Source organism: Dissoconium aciculare (assembly GCF_010015565.1).
Source record: "Dissoconium aciculare CBS 342.82 unplaced genomic scaffold K489scaffold_14, whole genome shotgun sequence".
NCBI classification, from domain to species: Eukaryota; Fungi; Ascomycota; class Dothideomycetes; order Mycosphaerellales; family Dissoconiaceae; genus Dissoconium; species Dissoconium aciculare.
The window spans coordinates 407,313-419,767 of record NW_022984964.1 but is presented as its reverse complement, the minus strand read 5'-3'; the positions used below and the strand labels follow the sequence as shown (position 1 = coordinate 419,767).

At 52.5% G+C, this 12,455-nt stretch overlaps 4 protein-coding genes across 4 annotated transcripts; 1 reads left to right on the top strand and 3 right to left on the bottom strand.

Annotated features, from left to right (window-relative positions):
* Positions 1–2,753: 2,753 nt before the first annotated feature.
* Positions 2,754–3,947, top strand: K489DRAFT_297466 (uncharacterized protein; the record flags this gene model as incomplete). Its single annotated transcript, XM_033600333.1, has 2 exons — positions 2,754–2,866; positions 2,954–3,947. Coding segments are annotated over 2 exons (1,107 nt in total), but the record flags the coding sequence as incomplete, so codon positions are not given.
* A 1,607-nt stretch (positions 3,948–5,554) lies between these two features.
* K489DRAFT_384103 (uncharacterized protein) lies at positions 5,555–6,350 on the bottom strand. The gene is made up of 2 exons (XM_033605777.1): positions 6,132–6,350; positions 5,555–6,058 (listed from the first exon to the last, which is right to left on the bottom strand). The coding sequence occupies exons 1-2, from the start codon at positions 6,335–6,337 to the stop codon at positions 5,791–5,793; spliced, it is 474 nt and encodes a 157-aa protein (XP_033456232.1). The 5' UTR covers positions 6,338–6,350; the 3' UTR covers positions 5,555–5,790.
* A 529-nt stretch (positions 6,351–6,879) lies between these two features.
* K489DRAFT_384102 (ABC1-domain-containing protein) lies at positions 6,880–9,509 on the bottom strand. Its single transcript, XM_033605776.1, has 2 exons — positions 7,357–9,509; positions 6,880–7,259 (listed from the first exon to the last, which is right to left on the bottom strand). The coding sequence occupies exons 1-2, from the start codon at positions 9,408–9,410 to the stop codon at positions 7,220–7,222; spliced, it is 2,094 nt and encodes a 697-aa protein (XP_033456231.1). The 5' UTR covers positions 9,411–9,509; the 3' UTR covers positions 6,880–7,219.
* A 602-nt stretch (positions 9,510–10,111) lies between these two features.
* On the bottom strand, positions 10,112–11,499 carry K489DRAFT_76384 (rho3 protein-like protein). The gene is made up of 4 exons (XM_033608907.1): positions 11,306–11,499; positions 11,126–11,194; positions 10,611–10,990; positions 10,112–10,551 (listed from the first exon to the last, which is right to left on the bottom strand). Exons 1-4 carry the CDS (start codon positions 11,353–11,355, stop codon positions 10,430–10,432), a joined length of 621 nt encoding a protein of 206 aa, XP_033456230.1. The 5' UTR covers positions 11,356–11,499; the 3' UTR covers positions 10,112–10,429.
* Between the last annotated feature and the right edge of the window lie 956 nt (positions 11,500–12,455).

Below are 12,455 nucleotides of genomic sequence, written 5' to 3'. Positions count from 1 at the left end.
CCACCTGGGTGTGTAATATGACCAATCAATCGCAGAATGGTTACGAGGTGAGGATATGACGACCATGGGTCAACGGCCGTCAACCAAAATTTGGCCAGAAAAAGCGAACATACTAGGTACTAGGTAGAGTCGGGCTCACAGAGTGAAATGATTACTCATCACCATTGAAGCACGCAGCTTACAACCTCTGGAAGTCTGCAGTTAGACCAGCAAACATTGCGCGTGATCCATATGAAATCCATCATGGACAAGTCCTTGTTTCGCGTCCGGTCCAGGGCTCTCATCTGATAATAATGCTTGCTCCTGCTACTTCAAGGGACCTCTGCGCTGGAGGCGGAAGGTGTGGGCTGGCCTTCATGTGTACGCGCGCGCTGATCCTTGATAATAAAATGAATAGATTATGCTCGATGCTTGGTGTTCCGAATGAAAGGATGCTTGCATATACTATATGCATGGAATCACTGGCTGTGTTTCGGTTTTGCGCCACAATCGAGAGTTCAGTCAAATGTCAGCTTGCATATGAATGGCATCACGTCGACGGAGTACGCGCGCTGATGTTTCTCTTCGTCCTGTCCTCCATAACATTTCTCATGAGATTCTCATTCACACCTGCATGCCATTCCAGTTTATTGCGACAAAAGTTCTCCCCATTCCACATCAGATACAGATTTGACACGACGAGACCCTGTGCGAAAAACCACGCGCCCTGACTAGTCCCGCCCTATCGTCGAACCGCCCACCGGTAGACCATTCCATTCTCGCGCTAGAAGGAAAGGAGGACATTGCGACACACCCGTCGTGATTTCTTTCCACTGCAGCGCGAGCTTGCGACTGAGCTCATCAGCTGGGAGATTTGTTCTTGACAGGCCCTGCTCGGTTTAGCGAAAGAGGATTCTCACTTCGAAATATTGGACGAGTGAGCGCACTAAGGACGAGGCAAATATAGCCGCCCGCGAAAGATCGATGAGAGCGCAAGGGACGGAGGCATAGCACGCATTTCAACGGCACCCGCTACTAACACCTAGAAGGAAAGCGAACAACACCAACGACGACAAGACACCCAGGAACGACGGGCGATTGGAGTCGATGGGTTGCGCTTGATTGATGACCAGCACTAGCTTTCCCGTCTCTCTTCGCAACCCCTTTCGCTCTTTGCAGCCGTTGACGATTCACATGCCCCTTGGCCAAAGACAGTGTAATAATTTATCCTCGTCATCACGGCCATTTGACAGCGATTCTGGTGCCACCGGTCTCCGGCCCTCCCATCATTCTGACCTGTCCATCCGCGGAAGCAAAGGGTGAAGAGCAGGCCTCTCGCAGGATTCCCTTGCACGGCCGCCTTGGCTGGGCTACCGCCGGCTCTAAACAAAGGGTTCATCATAGTGTGAACGCGCGCTCGTGTAGTACCCGACGCAATACTTCTCAATTGATCAGTGAGCGCGCTTCGGATTTTTGCCAGGATCGCCGAGGCCGAACGTGCGCACGCGTGAACATTGTGGGAGAAAAGGCGTGTCTTGGTCGTGTGTGTGGGCTTGTGTTCGACGACGCGTTCATCGTTCTGAGACATGTCTGGTAAGAACATCATCACTGGTGAAGCAGCAGCGGCCGACTCCCGAGACCAGCAACAGAGCGATCGTCACCTGCCTCACCACCCTCACCACCACGGATTTACGAACACCTCCGCTTCCCACTCCACCACACCAACTGCAGGTACAATTGGTAGCAGTGGTATAGTGGGATCGGGTTCAGGCACAACAGCTTCGACGGCTACAACGTCAACCACTGCCAATACCGGCGCATTCATCACTACAGCGCCCACCATCGTCACCAGCAATCCCGCCTTCACGGCCACCGCTGTCTCTCCGTCCTCTCCGGTCACGATCGCTTCACGCGACGACGCCAATTCCACCTCCAGTCGCTCGCGACGCCGACGTGCTAGCATCAGTTCGCTCTTTCGTCGCAGTACCAGCAGCAAGGAAGCAACCGCGACTGCCTCGTCTAACTCGAGCACAGCCGCCGCGAAGAACATTCCTTATACATCTGCAGAGCCGTTACCTGTCGACTACGCTTCCCGGATCTCCCGAAGTGGCAGTCGTGATCACACTGCCGGAAACGGACAATACCATCCCACCTCTCAGCAACAATACTTGCACGCGTCACAAGTGCAGCAGCCAGTGTCGCACCCGCCGTCATCGCCGTCTGCTGTGTCGCGTCCATCCTTTCACGGCGCACAACCCGCCGCCGGCGTTGATTCATCTTCTCTCCCACCTCCCCGCTTGAGCACTTCGTCTGCTTTCTTACATAGCGGCAATCGTCTGCGAAAGAATTCTTTGGGCGGCGCTTCTATTGCCCCAGCCTCGGCCAGTCACGCTTCCAGCAGCAATAACAGTCAGACCCACACTCGTACCACTCCCAAAATGTTGCGCAAATCTTCACGCAAGCAGCGCGAATTGCTCGCTGAGCAGGAGCGCCTCGCGCGGGAGGCCCATGCCAACCGACCAGCGCCAATCATTTCTCTCAATCCACTTCCGAGCATCTCCTCCTTTGCTGGTGAGATTGGTGGCCAGCATTACATGGCCGACACGAGCAATAGCAACACTGCGGTGTACTCGTCTGCGAACGGCCACACACAAGGGACTGCCAACTTCTCACGACCGGGAGCCATGGCATCAGGATCAGCTTCATCTTCACAAGCTAATGTCGCCCGTTCCGCGGCGACGTCAAATGGTGAGCCTGTCGACCCAACAACGGAACGAGGTGAAAGCATGCGGAATCGTGGTCGTTACTCGTACGCATCCAGCGTCTCGCCTGCCAACGTCAGTAGTCCTCGTCGTGTGCGGAGGAGAAAGGATCCGACACCATTCAAGTAAGTTGTTCCTGGATACTGCTTTAGCAGAATGTCGCCTTTTTCGTAAGGTACTCGGAATTGGTCACTGACATCTTTGCTGAACAGTGTACTTGTCATTGGCGCCAAAAACAGCGGCAAGAGCTCTTTCATTTCCTTCCTTCGTCACACACTAGCACTTCCTGCGCACAAGCAACAGACGGCAGACGCTCCAGAGCCTCAGACGGCCACCTCCACCTCTTTCACTTCACATTACCTCGAGACAGAAACAGATGGCGAACGTGTCGGACTCACAATTTGGGATTCTGTCGGATTGGAGAAGAATATCGTTGATCTGCAATTGCGTGAGATGACAGCCTTCGTGGAGGCCAAATTTGAGGATACTTTTGTCGAGGAGCAGAAAGTGATGCGAAGCCCGGGTGTTCGCGATACCCACATCCACTGTGTTTTCTTGATCTTGGATCCTGTTCGTTTGGACACGACTATCACCGCATCTTTGGCTGGTGGCAGTGGGGGAAAGAGTGCTAACGGCAGCTTGGACAACGACCTCGACCTACAAGTGATGCGTTCGCTTTGGGGCAAGACCACTGTCATACCGGTCATCGCTAAAGCTGACACACTCACCACCGGTCACATGGCTTATCTCAAGCGTGCGGTCTGGCAGAGCTTGAAGAAGAGCAAGCTCGACCCACTTGAGGCTCTCGAGCTGGAAGGTGACGAGGAAGATGATTCAGAGGAGGACATGGACAGCGATGTTGAAGGCGAGGCCGCCGATATCGTACCATCTCTTACCGCGCCAGTCTCGTCAACCAAGAAATCGCACAAGCGCCAATCTTCGCTCTCCGCACTGACTCTGGACGATGACATTCCTTATCTTCCCATGTCCATTCTCTCCCCGGACGCATATGACCTTCCTCCCTATGCCCGCGCCAACCCAACGCAGCCTCCAGGTCGCCGCTTCCCATGGGGTTTCGCTGATCCTAACAACTCCGATCACTGCGATTTCGGTCGCCTGCGCGATTCAATCTTTTCGGAATGGCGCTCCGATCTCCGCGAACTTTCCCGCGCCAAGTGGTATGAGAACTGGCGTACCAGTCGTCTGAAGAAAGTCCCAAGTGCGACTCCCGCGGCGCGCTCGAGCGCCGTTGGAGCGACCACTTCTAGCGACGACCTCACTCGCCGGGCTCGTGGTGGCGTTACTCCTGTAACCTCCGTTCCGCGCGAAGCTCGGGGTGTGCCCTCACCTGCAGCTACAGCATCTCCGCATCCACCTCCGAGCGGCCCTCCACCACCTTTGCCTCTTCCTAGCACGCCGCTGCAACAACAGCAGCAGCAGCAAACACCGCTGCCGAAGTCGTCCTCGGCGTCGCTGTCTGCCAGTGCTGCGGGGTCTCCAGCTGCGGGCCAATACGCGACATTTTCGTCGCCGGCACCGCAACATGCTCCTCCGCCGCCACCAGCTGGCGATGCAGTACCGAGGAGCGCGAATGTCGCGGCCGTGCCGGTCGTGCAGGCATCCACTTCTACTGCTACCCAGCAGCAACAAGGCGCCGGCCAGGCTGTGTGAAGTCGTGAAACCGTCTGTCGCTTCGAACTTTGATCGTTCATTCTCAATCAAATCAAGATTGCCTAAGTGGAGACGACGTCCAATCCCACTGGCTGGACAGCTCTCTTCTGACCAAAACCCTAAAATGCCGTTCATTCAGCAGATAAGAAAGTACACCAAAAATGGATACGGGTACCCTGGAGAAGAATATCTGCATCTCTCGCAAAAGTTTTCCATTCATGTATCTTCATCCCGTCCTCACATCGATCTGCGAATCTCCGACGCCGCCAAGAGGAAACAACCTCTTTCATCACGATCATTGCTTGTAGTGTCAACTGGCCTCCTTTTGTTTCCTTCGCTCTGCTCTGCCTGCACCATTATCAGCTTTGTTACTGCTACCAATCTGTATGCTGTTGTCTTTTCTGTCTGCGGCCCTCCATCCCGCGTGCAGTTCTCTTGTCTTTGTCTTTCATCTGTTCTTTGAGCTTGACTGTACTATTGTATGTCTGTATGTATGTAGTTTCTGACTGAAAAATTCCGTGTCTGTCTTCCCAAAGGAAAGGATTTCTATACCGAGTGCCTCCCGATCGGTGCACGATGCTCTCGGTATTAGCTTGCTGTCTCCTAGATGATAATGTTGCCACGAATTACATACGATCTCACTCTTCCTACCTTACTGCAGTTCCAAATATATCCTCCACCGCACTCCCACGTTTGTACGGTCCCCAGATTGTCCATAGCTTGATTTCATTGCTGGAAATCGATCTTCGTCATCGTCGTCGCCCGCTGGCCATCCTGTCTTTCTACATGCTTCACGAATGCTGGGACGAAAGCTCGGGAATGCTTCCAGGATCGGATTTGATCGGTGTGAGGCGAGCACGTCGATCCGCCACTAGGCAATTGTTTTTCAGATGGTCATGATGATGAGAAAACGACGAAGGGGAATGAGTATGTCAGAGCGATCGAAAACGAAGTAATCATTGTCTTTCTCCGTGACGTGTTCTGGATTGAAGTGGACCTTTTGATCAATGGTTGAGGCGAACTCGTTTATGACGTGACAAATGATGGATATAGTCTATTGTCGTGTTGCACCACTGCGCTTTAACTTCAGAGTACAGACGGATCCGTTCTACAAGAGTTAGCTATGTTGTAATTATTTTCATCGAAGAGAAGAGTTCAACTTTTTTTGTGATATATCTGAGTGAGGAGACTTTTCTTTTTTCGTGCTTTGCTCTCTTTTCGAGTGGAAAACGACAATGACTTTTTGGAAGTATAATCCAACACACCATGTCCTTCACCACACCCGCCGCCCTCTTCTTCCTATGATACATGAAAATCTATCATCGCATCTCATCCCCCTGCTCTCTATCTCTCTCCGCTCCGATTCTCTTCACTGCATCTAGTACTGTCCAGCCGCCGCCTGGCAAGCCTTCAGCTGGTCCAAGTACCATCCACAGATCGACAAGCTGCCCTGGTTCTCATCCATGCACTTACGGAAGTTGTTGACGTCCGTCGCGCAAGCACCAGTGGCGGCGTTCTGCGCCGAGTAGTTGGTCTGCTGCTGTGCCTGGAGCGACTCGACGGGCGCAGCGGGAGGAGCAGCGGAGGATCCGCCACCGAAGAAACCGCCGATGGCGTGGCCGATGGAAGAGCCGACGGCGACACCACTGTTCATCATTTCAAGTCAGAACGAGATCGCTTTGGGAATTTGGATACTTTCTGTATATCTGCGGGACTTACGCTGCGGTGCTGGCCATCTGGCCGAACAGGCCTGAGCCTCCGCTCGCGGCGGGTGCTTGCTGTTGCTGGACGGGCGCAGGAGGAGCGGCGGCGGCAGGGCGCTGTTGAGGGTAAGCGGCGGTGGAGGCCTGGCGGGTTTGCTGGGGAGCCGGGGCGCGCGCGGGAGGAGCGGCGGGGCGGGCAGGACCACGAGATTGACGAGGCATCTTTGCTGTGTTTGCTGGTGGTGTTTGAAGTGTTGAGTTGGTGGTAGTTGTCTGGATGTTGTGGATTGGTGGCGATGGTGATTGTGTATTGGATACCACTGCTGTGGTGTACTGTAGTGTGTAATAATGTATGACTTGCGGACTTTTCGGGGGTCCTCGGATATAGTGCAGCATGGAAAGCTTCCGAATGTGAATTATCTGAATTATGTCAGGGACACGATCTCATTATCGGCTCATTGATTGGTGGAAGAAGAACGTCTTTGGGTCATGTTTGATCCTATCACGGTCATCTGCAGGCGCAACGACAACCCGAACGTGATGTTGCATATTGAATATCACACTGTTCCCTTATATTCACGAACACACCTGGGCATTCCATGTTCCAAGCTGTCGGGCGTGTCATCTACGATTGTCGCATTTTGTTATAGTTTTTGGCCCGTCGTTCAAAATGACCATTGGGTTCAAGTACAGCTATCAATATAACATCTTGATAATGCGACGGAGAATAGAGATAAGAAGTTGTGCAATTTGAGATGTGCGAAGCAAAGTGTAGCTTGTTTCCATCGTGACACAGGAAAAGGTTTCAGGAATGGGGTTCCAGTTTTGGACTGCAAGATGGAGGCGAGAAGCCCGAGAACTTCCCTGCATCACAGTTGTTTTGATTTGCAACTCTTATCAGATAATTATCTCGCAGAATATCACGCGATGGCGGCTTCATCTCCTTCACCTTGCTCATCAAGGGAGATCCACTGGTGAGGAGTTCGAAAACAGCACAAGGTGGGGAGTGTGTATAATAATCTTTACATCTATAATATTCTTTACACCCGGAAGGGAAGCAGAAAGTGGCGATTATTTCGGTCCGCAGAGTGGTCAGATGTCGACTCATCCATCGAAGACGCCATGTTGCAGCTCCACGCCCATGCTGGAAAGTCATCAATGTCAGTATAGGTGCACTTTTGTAGTAAGTGAGGACCAAATCAAAGGGAGGAAATAGAGAATCAATCAGTAAGCAAACTCACCTCTCCGCCATCTTCCTCATTCCCTTCTCCAGCTCATCGTCCATACCCTTGCCCAAACCTAACCACTGTCGCAGCTTGGCCCAGTAAAATACCGCATCGGTACCTACAAGTGCCGCACGGAAAGCCAGATGCTTCACGCTCTCGCGCCATCGGCTTGCCCAATCCACCTCACGATCCTCGGTCAGCGCCCGTGAAGCCCAGTATCCTGTGATCTTAATGCGATTGACAGGGCTCCCAAGGAACTGGTTGTTGCCCTGGACGATGCGAAGGTTGCGGCCGATGAAAATGAGCTCCTGTGGGAATTTGTCCTGGTTCTGCAGGATGTCGCGCACCGATTTCTGCATCTGTTGCTGGAGCTCAAAGCTCCGTTCGCGTCGCTCTTTGGCGGAGAGGTCCTTGATTCGCGTGAGCACTTTGCGGTCACCGCCTTCGTATGGTCGCATCAGTGTCGCCGAGGCGAAGAGGTCTGGCGCATTGATGCCCCATTCATCCCGGGTGATCCGAGCAATGGTGGCGTTGTCGAATGTCATGAGACTTCGCCAGAAGAGTGCGTATTGTTTGCGGAACTTGGGGTCCATGCTGATGTAAAGGCCGTGGTCGATCAGAACCAGTTCAGGCTTTCCCGAGGGAAGTCGGCGGATGAAAATGTTTCCTGGGTGAGGATCACAATGAACCAGACCCCAGAGGAACATCTGGGCGGAGAAAAGATCCACCATGGTTTGCATGACGGGCTTGAAAGAAAGACCCAAGCCGCCCTTCTTGTCGGCTCCACGCCAGTCATCTCGAATTGGCTTGAGCTTCTCGTCATAGGCTTTGCTGTTCTTCGATAGGTTCTCGTGCACTGAGTTTGGTAGTGGAGGCAGTTGAGCTCCACCAGCTCCAGGAGAGCCTTTTCGCCATCCCCCTTGCCAAGAATTCATGACCCCCTCCTTGTCCCACAGCCGAACTCCTTCAATCCACTCTGCCGTCATGACCCGTTGACCACTCAGCTCAGAGTAGACCTCGGGAATGTAAACACGATTTGACAAGCGAGGCTCATTCTGGATGAGCTGACGCATCTTCCTTGAATTATCCGCCTCAAACTCGAAGTTCGTCTCAGCCATCAAACGCTCGCAAACATACGGCACAAGGTGGTAGAGTGGTAGATCGAAGTACCACGAGTAGACCCTCGACACCACACGGAACGCCCAAAGATCCCAGCCCGTCTGTCGTCTAATCTCCCTCTTTTGTACTTTGATAGCAACCTCTCGTCCATCCGGCAATTTTGCCCAGTGTACTTGCGCCACACTCGCACTTGCGCGCGCTGTTCTCTCGATCACTCCTTTGCCTGGCTCACCTGTGAAACTCACACCAAATACATCCTCAACGCTGCGGCCTCCAAAATCTTCCCGAATGACCTTCTCCACCTCCTTCCAATCATTCTGCGGTGCATCGTCGAACATCTTCTGGAACATCTTCTGAAACTCGGGCGGGAGCACCGCGCTCTGCATCGCGATTGCCTGGCCGATCTTGAGGTATAACCCACCATTGGCACGAAGGAGATCGTAGACGCGTTGGGCACTTCGTGCGTGTAAGTCGGTCACACTGTCACCGATCCAAGGATCCGGTCGAAAGTTGAGGCGGTAGTCCAGGGCAATCACGAGTCCACTGTAGAATGTCCGCAATGATCGCGTGAGGCATGCATTGTAGAAATAGGTGTCCAATCCCAGGACTACTGCCGTAGCGATTGACAGGCGTATCAGGCGGCGAAGCCATTTTCGTGTGCGGCGATAGGTCTTTGCAGTGCGAGGCTTGCCCAGATCCGCCGGCGAGGGTGGCGTTGCGGGACGAAACTGACTCTGTAGCCGGCGGGCAACGTGAAGTGTACTCGTGGAAGCATTGCCAGGTGCCGGGCGTTGGCACAATGCGCTCTGGAAAGCTTGACGGCTTGGTCGTGTGCCACTTTTGCTGATCGTCGTGAGCGTGCGCGAAAGCTTGCCGAGATCACCGACTGGAAACCTCGCTGAATTTTGAGTGCAGCATCGCCAGCATTTTGGCGCACCACTTCGGATCATGTCCCTGATAGGACAGCCGACTGTCGCTGCTTCACAGACTCGATCAGAAAGATGCGAAAGTTTGATGTTTCTCTGAAATGGTCCGAATTTCCTTTCACATGTTCTGCTCCGAACATAAACGTCATTGATGAGCGCTCGTACCATCACGCGCGTTCGGACATCTAACCCAAACCCTAATACTTCGGAGGTCCACTCCATGGGGTTTCCACAGTCGTCAATGGATCAGACAATTGTTTACTTGTCGACAATCTCGATGCTGACAGCATAATGAGCAAATTGAATAAGTTTGACTGGGCTCCGCGGTCCTCTGTACTCCAATAGTTTTGCTCACAATTCATAAAAGCTGCTGATATGTGTGTCGATATCGACTCAAGTTCCAGCATTCGGTCTATTTAGACAGACGGTCATGAAGATCCGCGTGGCTCATGTGTATCCAGTCTAGCAAAAGCGACAGAATATATCCGACAGAGAGAGACCATGGCAGGCACCGTTTCAAATCAATGATAACAACAATTTATGAAACTAAACCAACAATAATTATATATGTATACAGCGTCTCGGCTGCGCGTTAAGAGGACGGACTTGGTTCCCACTCCTCAACCCACTGTCCTTCTACTTTTGACGCAGACACTGTAGTGCAGAGCGCAAACCTCCGAGCTCTAGCAGGAACCAGAAGCCAGGCGCGAAGACTGCGCTATGATGAACAAAGTAGCCAGCGTGTACGTATCGCGACAAAGCCCTGGCTAAATCGCATTCAAACCACAAAACCGCCAAACGCCGTGGAAAGGGTGTATCAAATTAGGCCAGAGACACAAAGGAAAAGCTGCACTGCACCGCAGGCGAAGGCGAGTGCAGACTGCAGGAGATTAATGGCAAGCCGGTGCAGGTTAAGATTGTCGACGGGATGGCAGTCGCGGGATGAGTGCAGATGTGTCGGCGGTAGGAGAACACCTGTAAGGTTGTTTCTTGTGTCCTCTGGAATTCGTGAAGCCCGGCGCGTTGGGCACGATCTGTCATCCTTACATCAGAGAGCATGACAGTCCCTTCTGTTTGTCTCCCTTGACGTTCTTGACCTGGAGCGCGACGCGCGCTGCTTCCGTGAAGGCCTCGTTCACACCTCGATTCTTCATAGCGGAACACTCTGCAATCCAATTAGCACAGAACGTGTCACCTACCACTGTGTTTCAGGAGTGAACGCACCGAGATATCTGAGAGCCCGAATCTTCTCTGCCACAGCTAGACCTGCCTTGTAGTCGATCATAGGTCTTTTCGGATCATTGGGTGCACCCTCCTCCTCCTCTTCCCTTTGTTGCTCCCGCAAGTCACACTTCAGCGCAACTAGGACCAAGCGAACGCCTGGACAATTCTCGGTAATCTCGCCTACCCACTTGCTCTCCACGTTCTCGAGTGAGTCAGGAGAATCAACGCTGAAGCAGAGCATGATGGCGTGTGTATCATCGTACGAGAGCGATCGTAACCGGTCGAACTCTTCCTGTCCGGCAGTGTCCCATAGTGATAGCTCGACATGAACATTGTCGATGAAGATGTCATGGACATAGTTCTCGAATACTGTTGGCTCGCTGTGATTCCAATGGAAGATTTTCGTGATCAGCGCTTTGCTTAGGCACGCCCGCGAACCATGAAACAGCAGTCGTTCAGCTTGGAGAAACTTCCTGTATCCCTCGCTCATCTTTTACGCGCGCGTATCGACTTACTAGACAGTGGGAAAGTATCCTCTTGTGAAGACATTGAGAAGTGAAGTCTTCCCGCATGCACCATCGCCTCTGTTCCTCAATCATCAGTATGTGATCGTTGCCTGGTACTGTCGCAAAGCGCGCTCGCTCAATGCAACATGGCCCAGTCAAGTGGGAAGCTGTGCAATGCTTCAGACGTACAATAGGACCAGCTTGCGCTGCACCGTCCTTGTTCCTCCACAGAGCGGCATGTTTGTTATAATTCGGTTGAGAGTTTTGGGCGATTCTCGATGGATTCGTTGGGGACTGGTGAGCACTCGGAGTTGAATCGTTGGACGAGGCGATTGTGACACGACGCGATCGGCAGCTTAGAACGGTGTTGGATCAATGTAATCCTCAGTGTGAGAGATAGGTCGCGTGTTGGAGCGATTCGGACCGCGCTCGCGAGATTTCCGGCTGAGGAGTTGACGATGACGAACCATATGGACGGAAATAAAGGGTTTGGCGTAGGATGTGGCGCGCCAACCAGCCGGGAGTATTCATAGAACGGCTGTGCATTGACGAGCCTGCCGTCTGGTATAGAGGCGGAGCTTCATAGCTTCACTCTCTGATGTTATGTGAAGATTATGCGCATCGCAATAAAGATGAACTGATTCCATCGTGTTCATGGAAGTCCGTAGTGGCCCAAATTCATTGTAGATCATGTTGAACATCGCGTCACAGTATCACGGAAAGCCCACGCGTTGATCGTCAGCCATCCCGCTCTGCACATCTCTCTGTCCACTTTCAAGTAGAAGCATCACCGGGAACTGTTGTTGAACGCGTCCTACGAAGGCCCGCAGCCTCCCTTGAGCAATGCTGTAATACAGTGGCACAGATGTAAGGCAAGGTAATTCTCGTGGCAATGCTCGAGCTCCTCACGAAAGATGCAGGTGGGTTCACACAGGAATCAATCAAATCAGACGGCCACTCGGACAGCTTCCATCCTCGAAACGGGCTAGTGTTTTACTGTGCTTTCTCTCTCCCACATGAGGTTCTCTATTGTAGTATATTTTTTGTTATTACAGGATATCCGTTATGAATTTCAGCAACTACGAAGCACTACAATCAATAAATGCCGCTGTTTACGGTGTGTTAGGTTCCAGGTAGTCATCGGAGTGCTCCATCCGCGCGGGCGATATCTGTGTCTAGTCTATGCATGCATTTACCGAACACGGTTTCTCGTGCGTTGCCATGTTATTCGTTATCGCGAAGGGCAAGTGTCCTTACGTAGCTTCCGATGCCTGCAGACGAGAAATACCGATGCTAGACCGATAGACGTCGGCTTGTGTGCAGAAACTTGAAAAGGGAA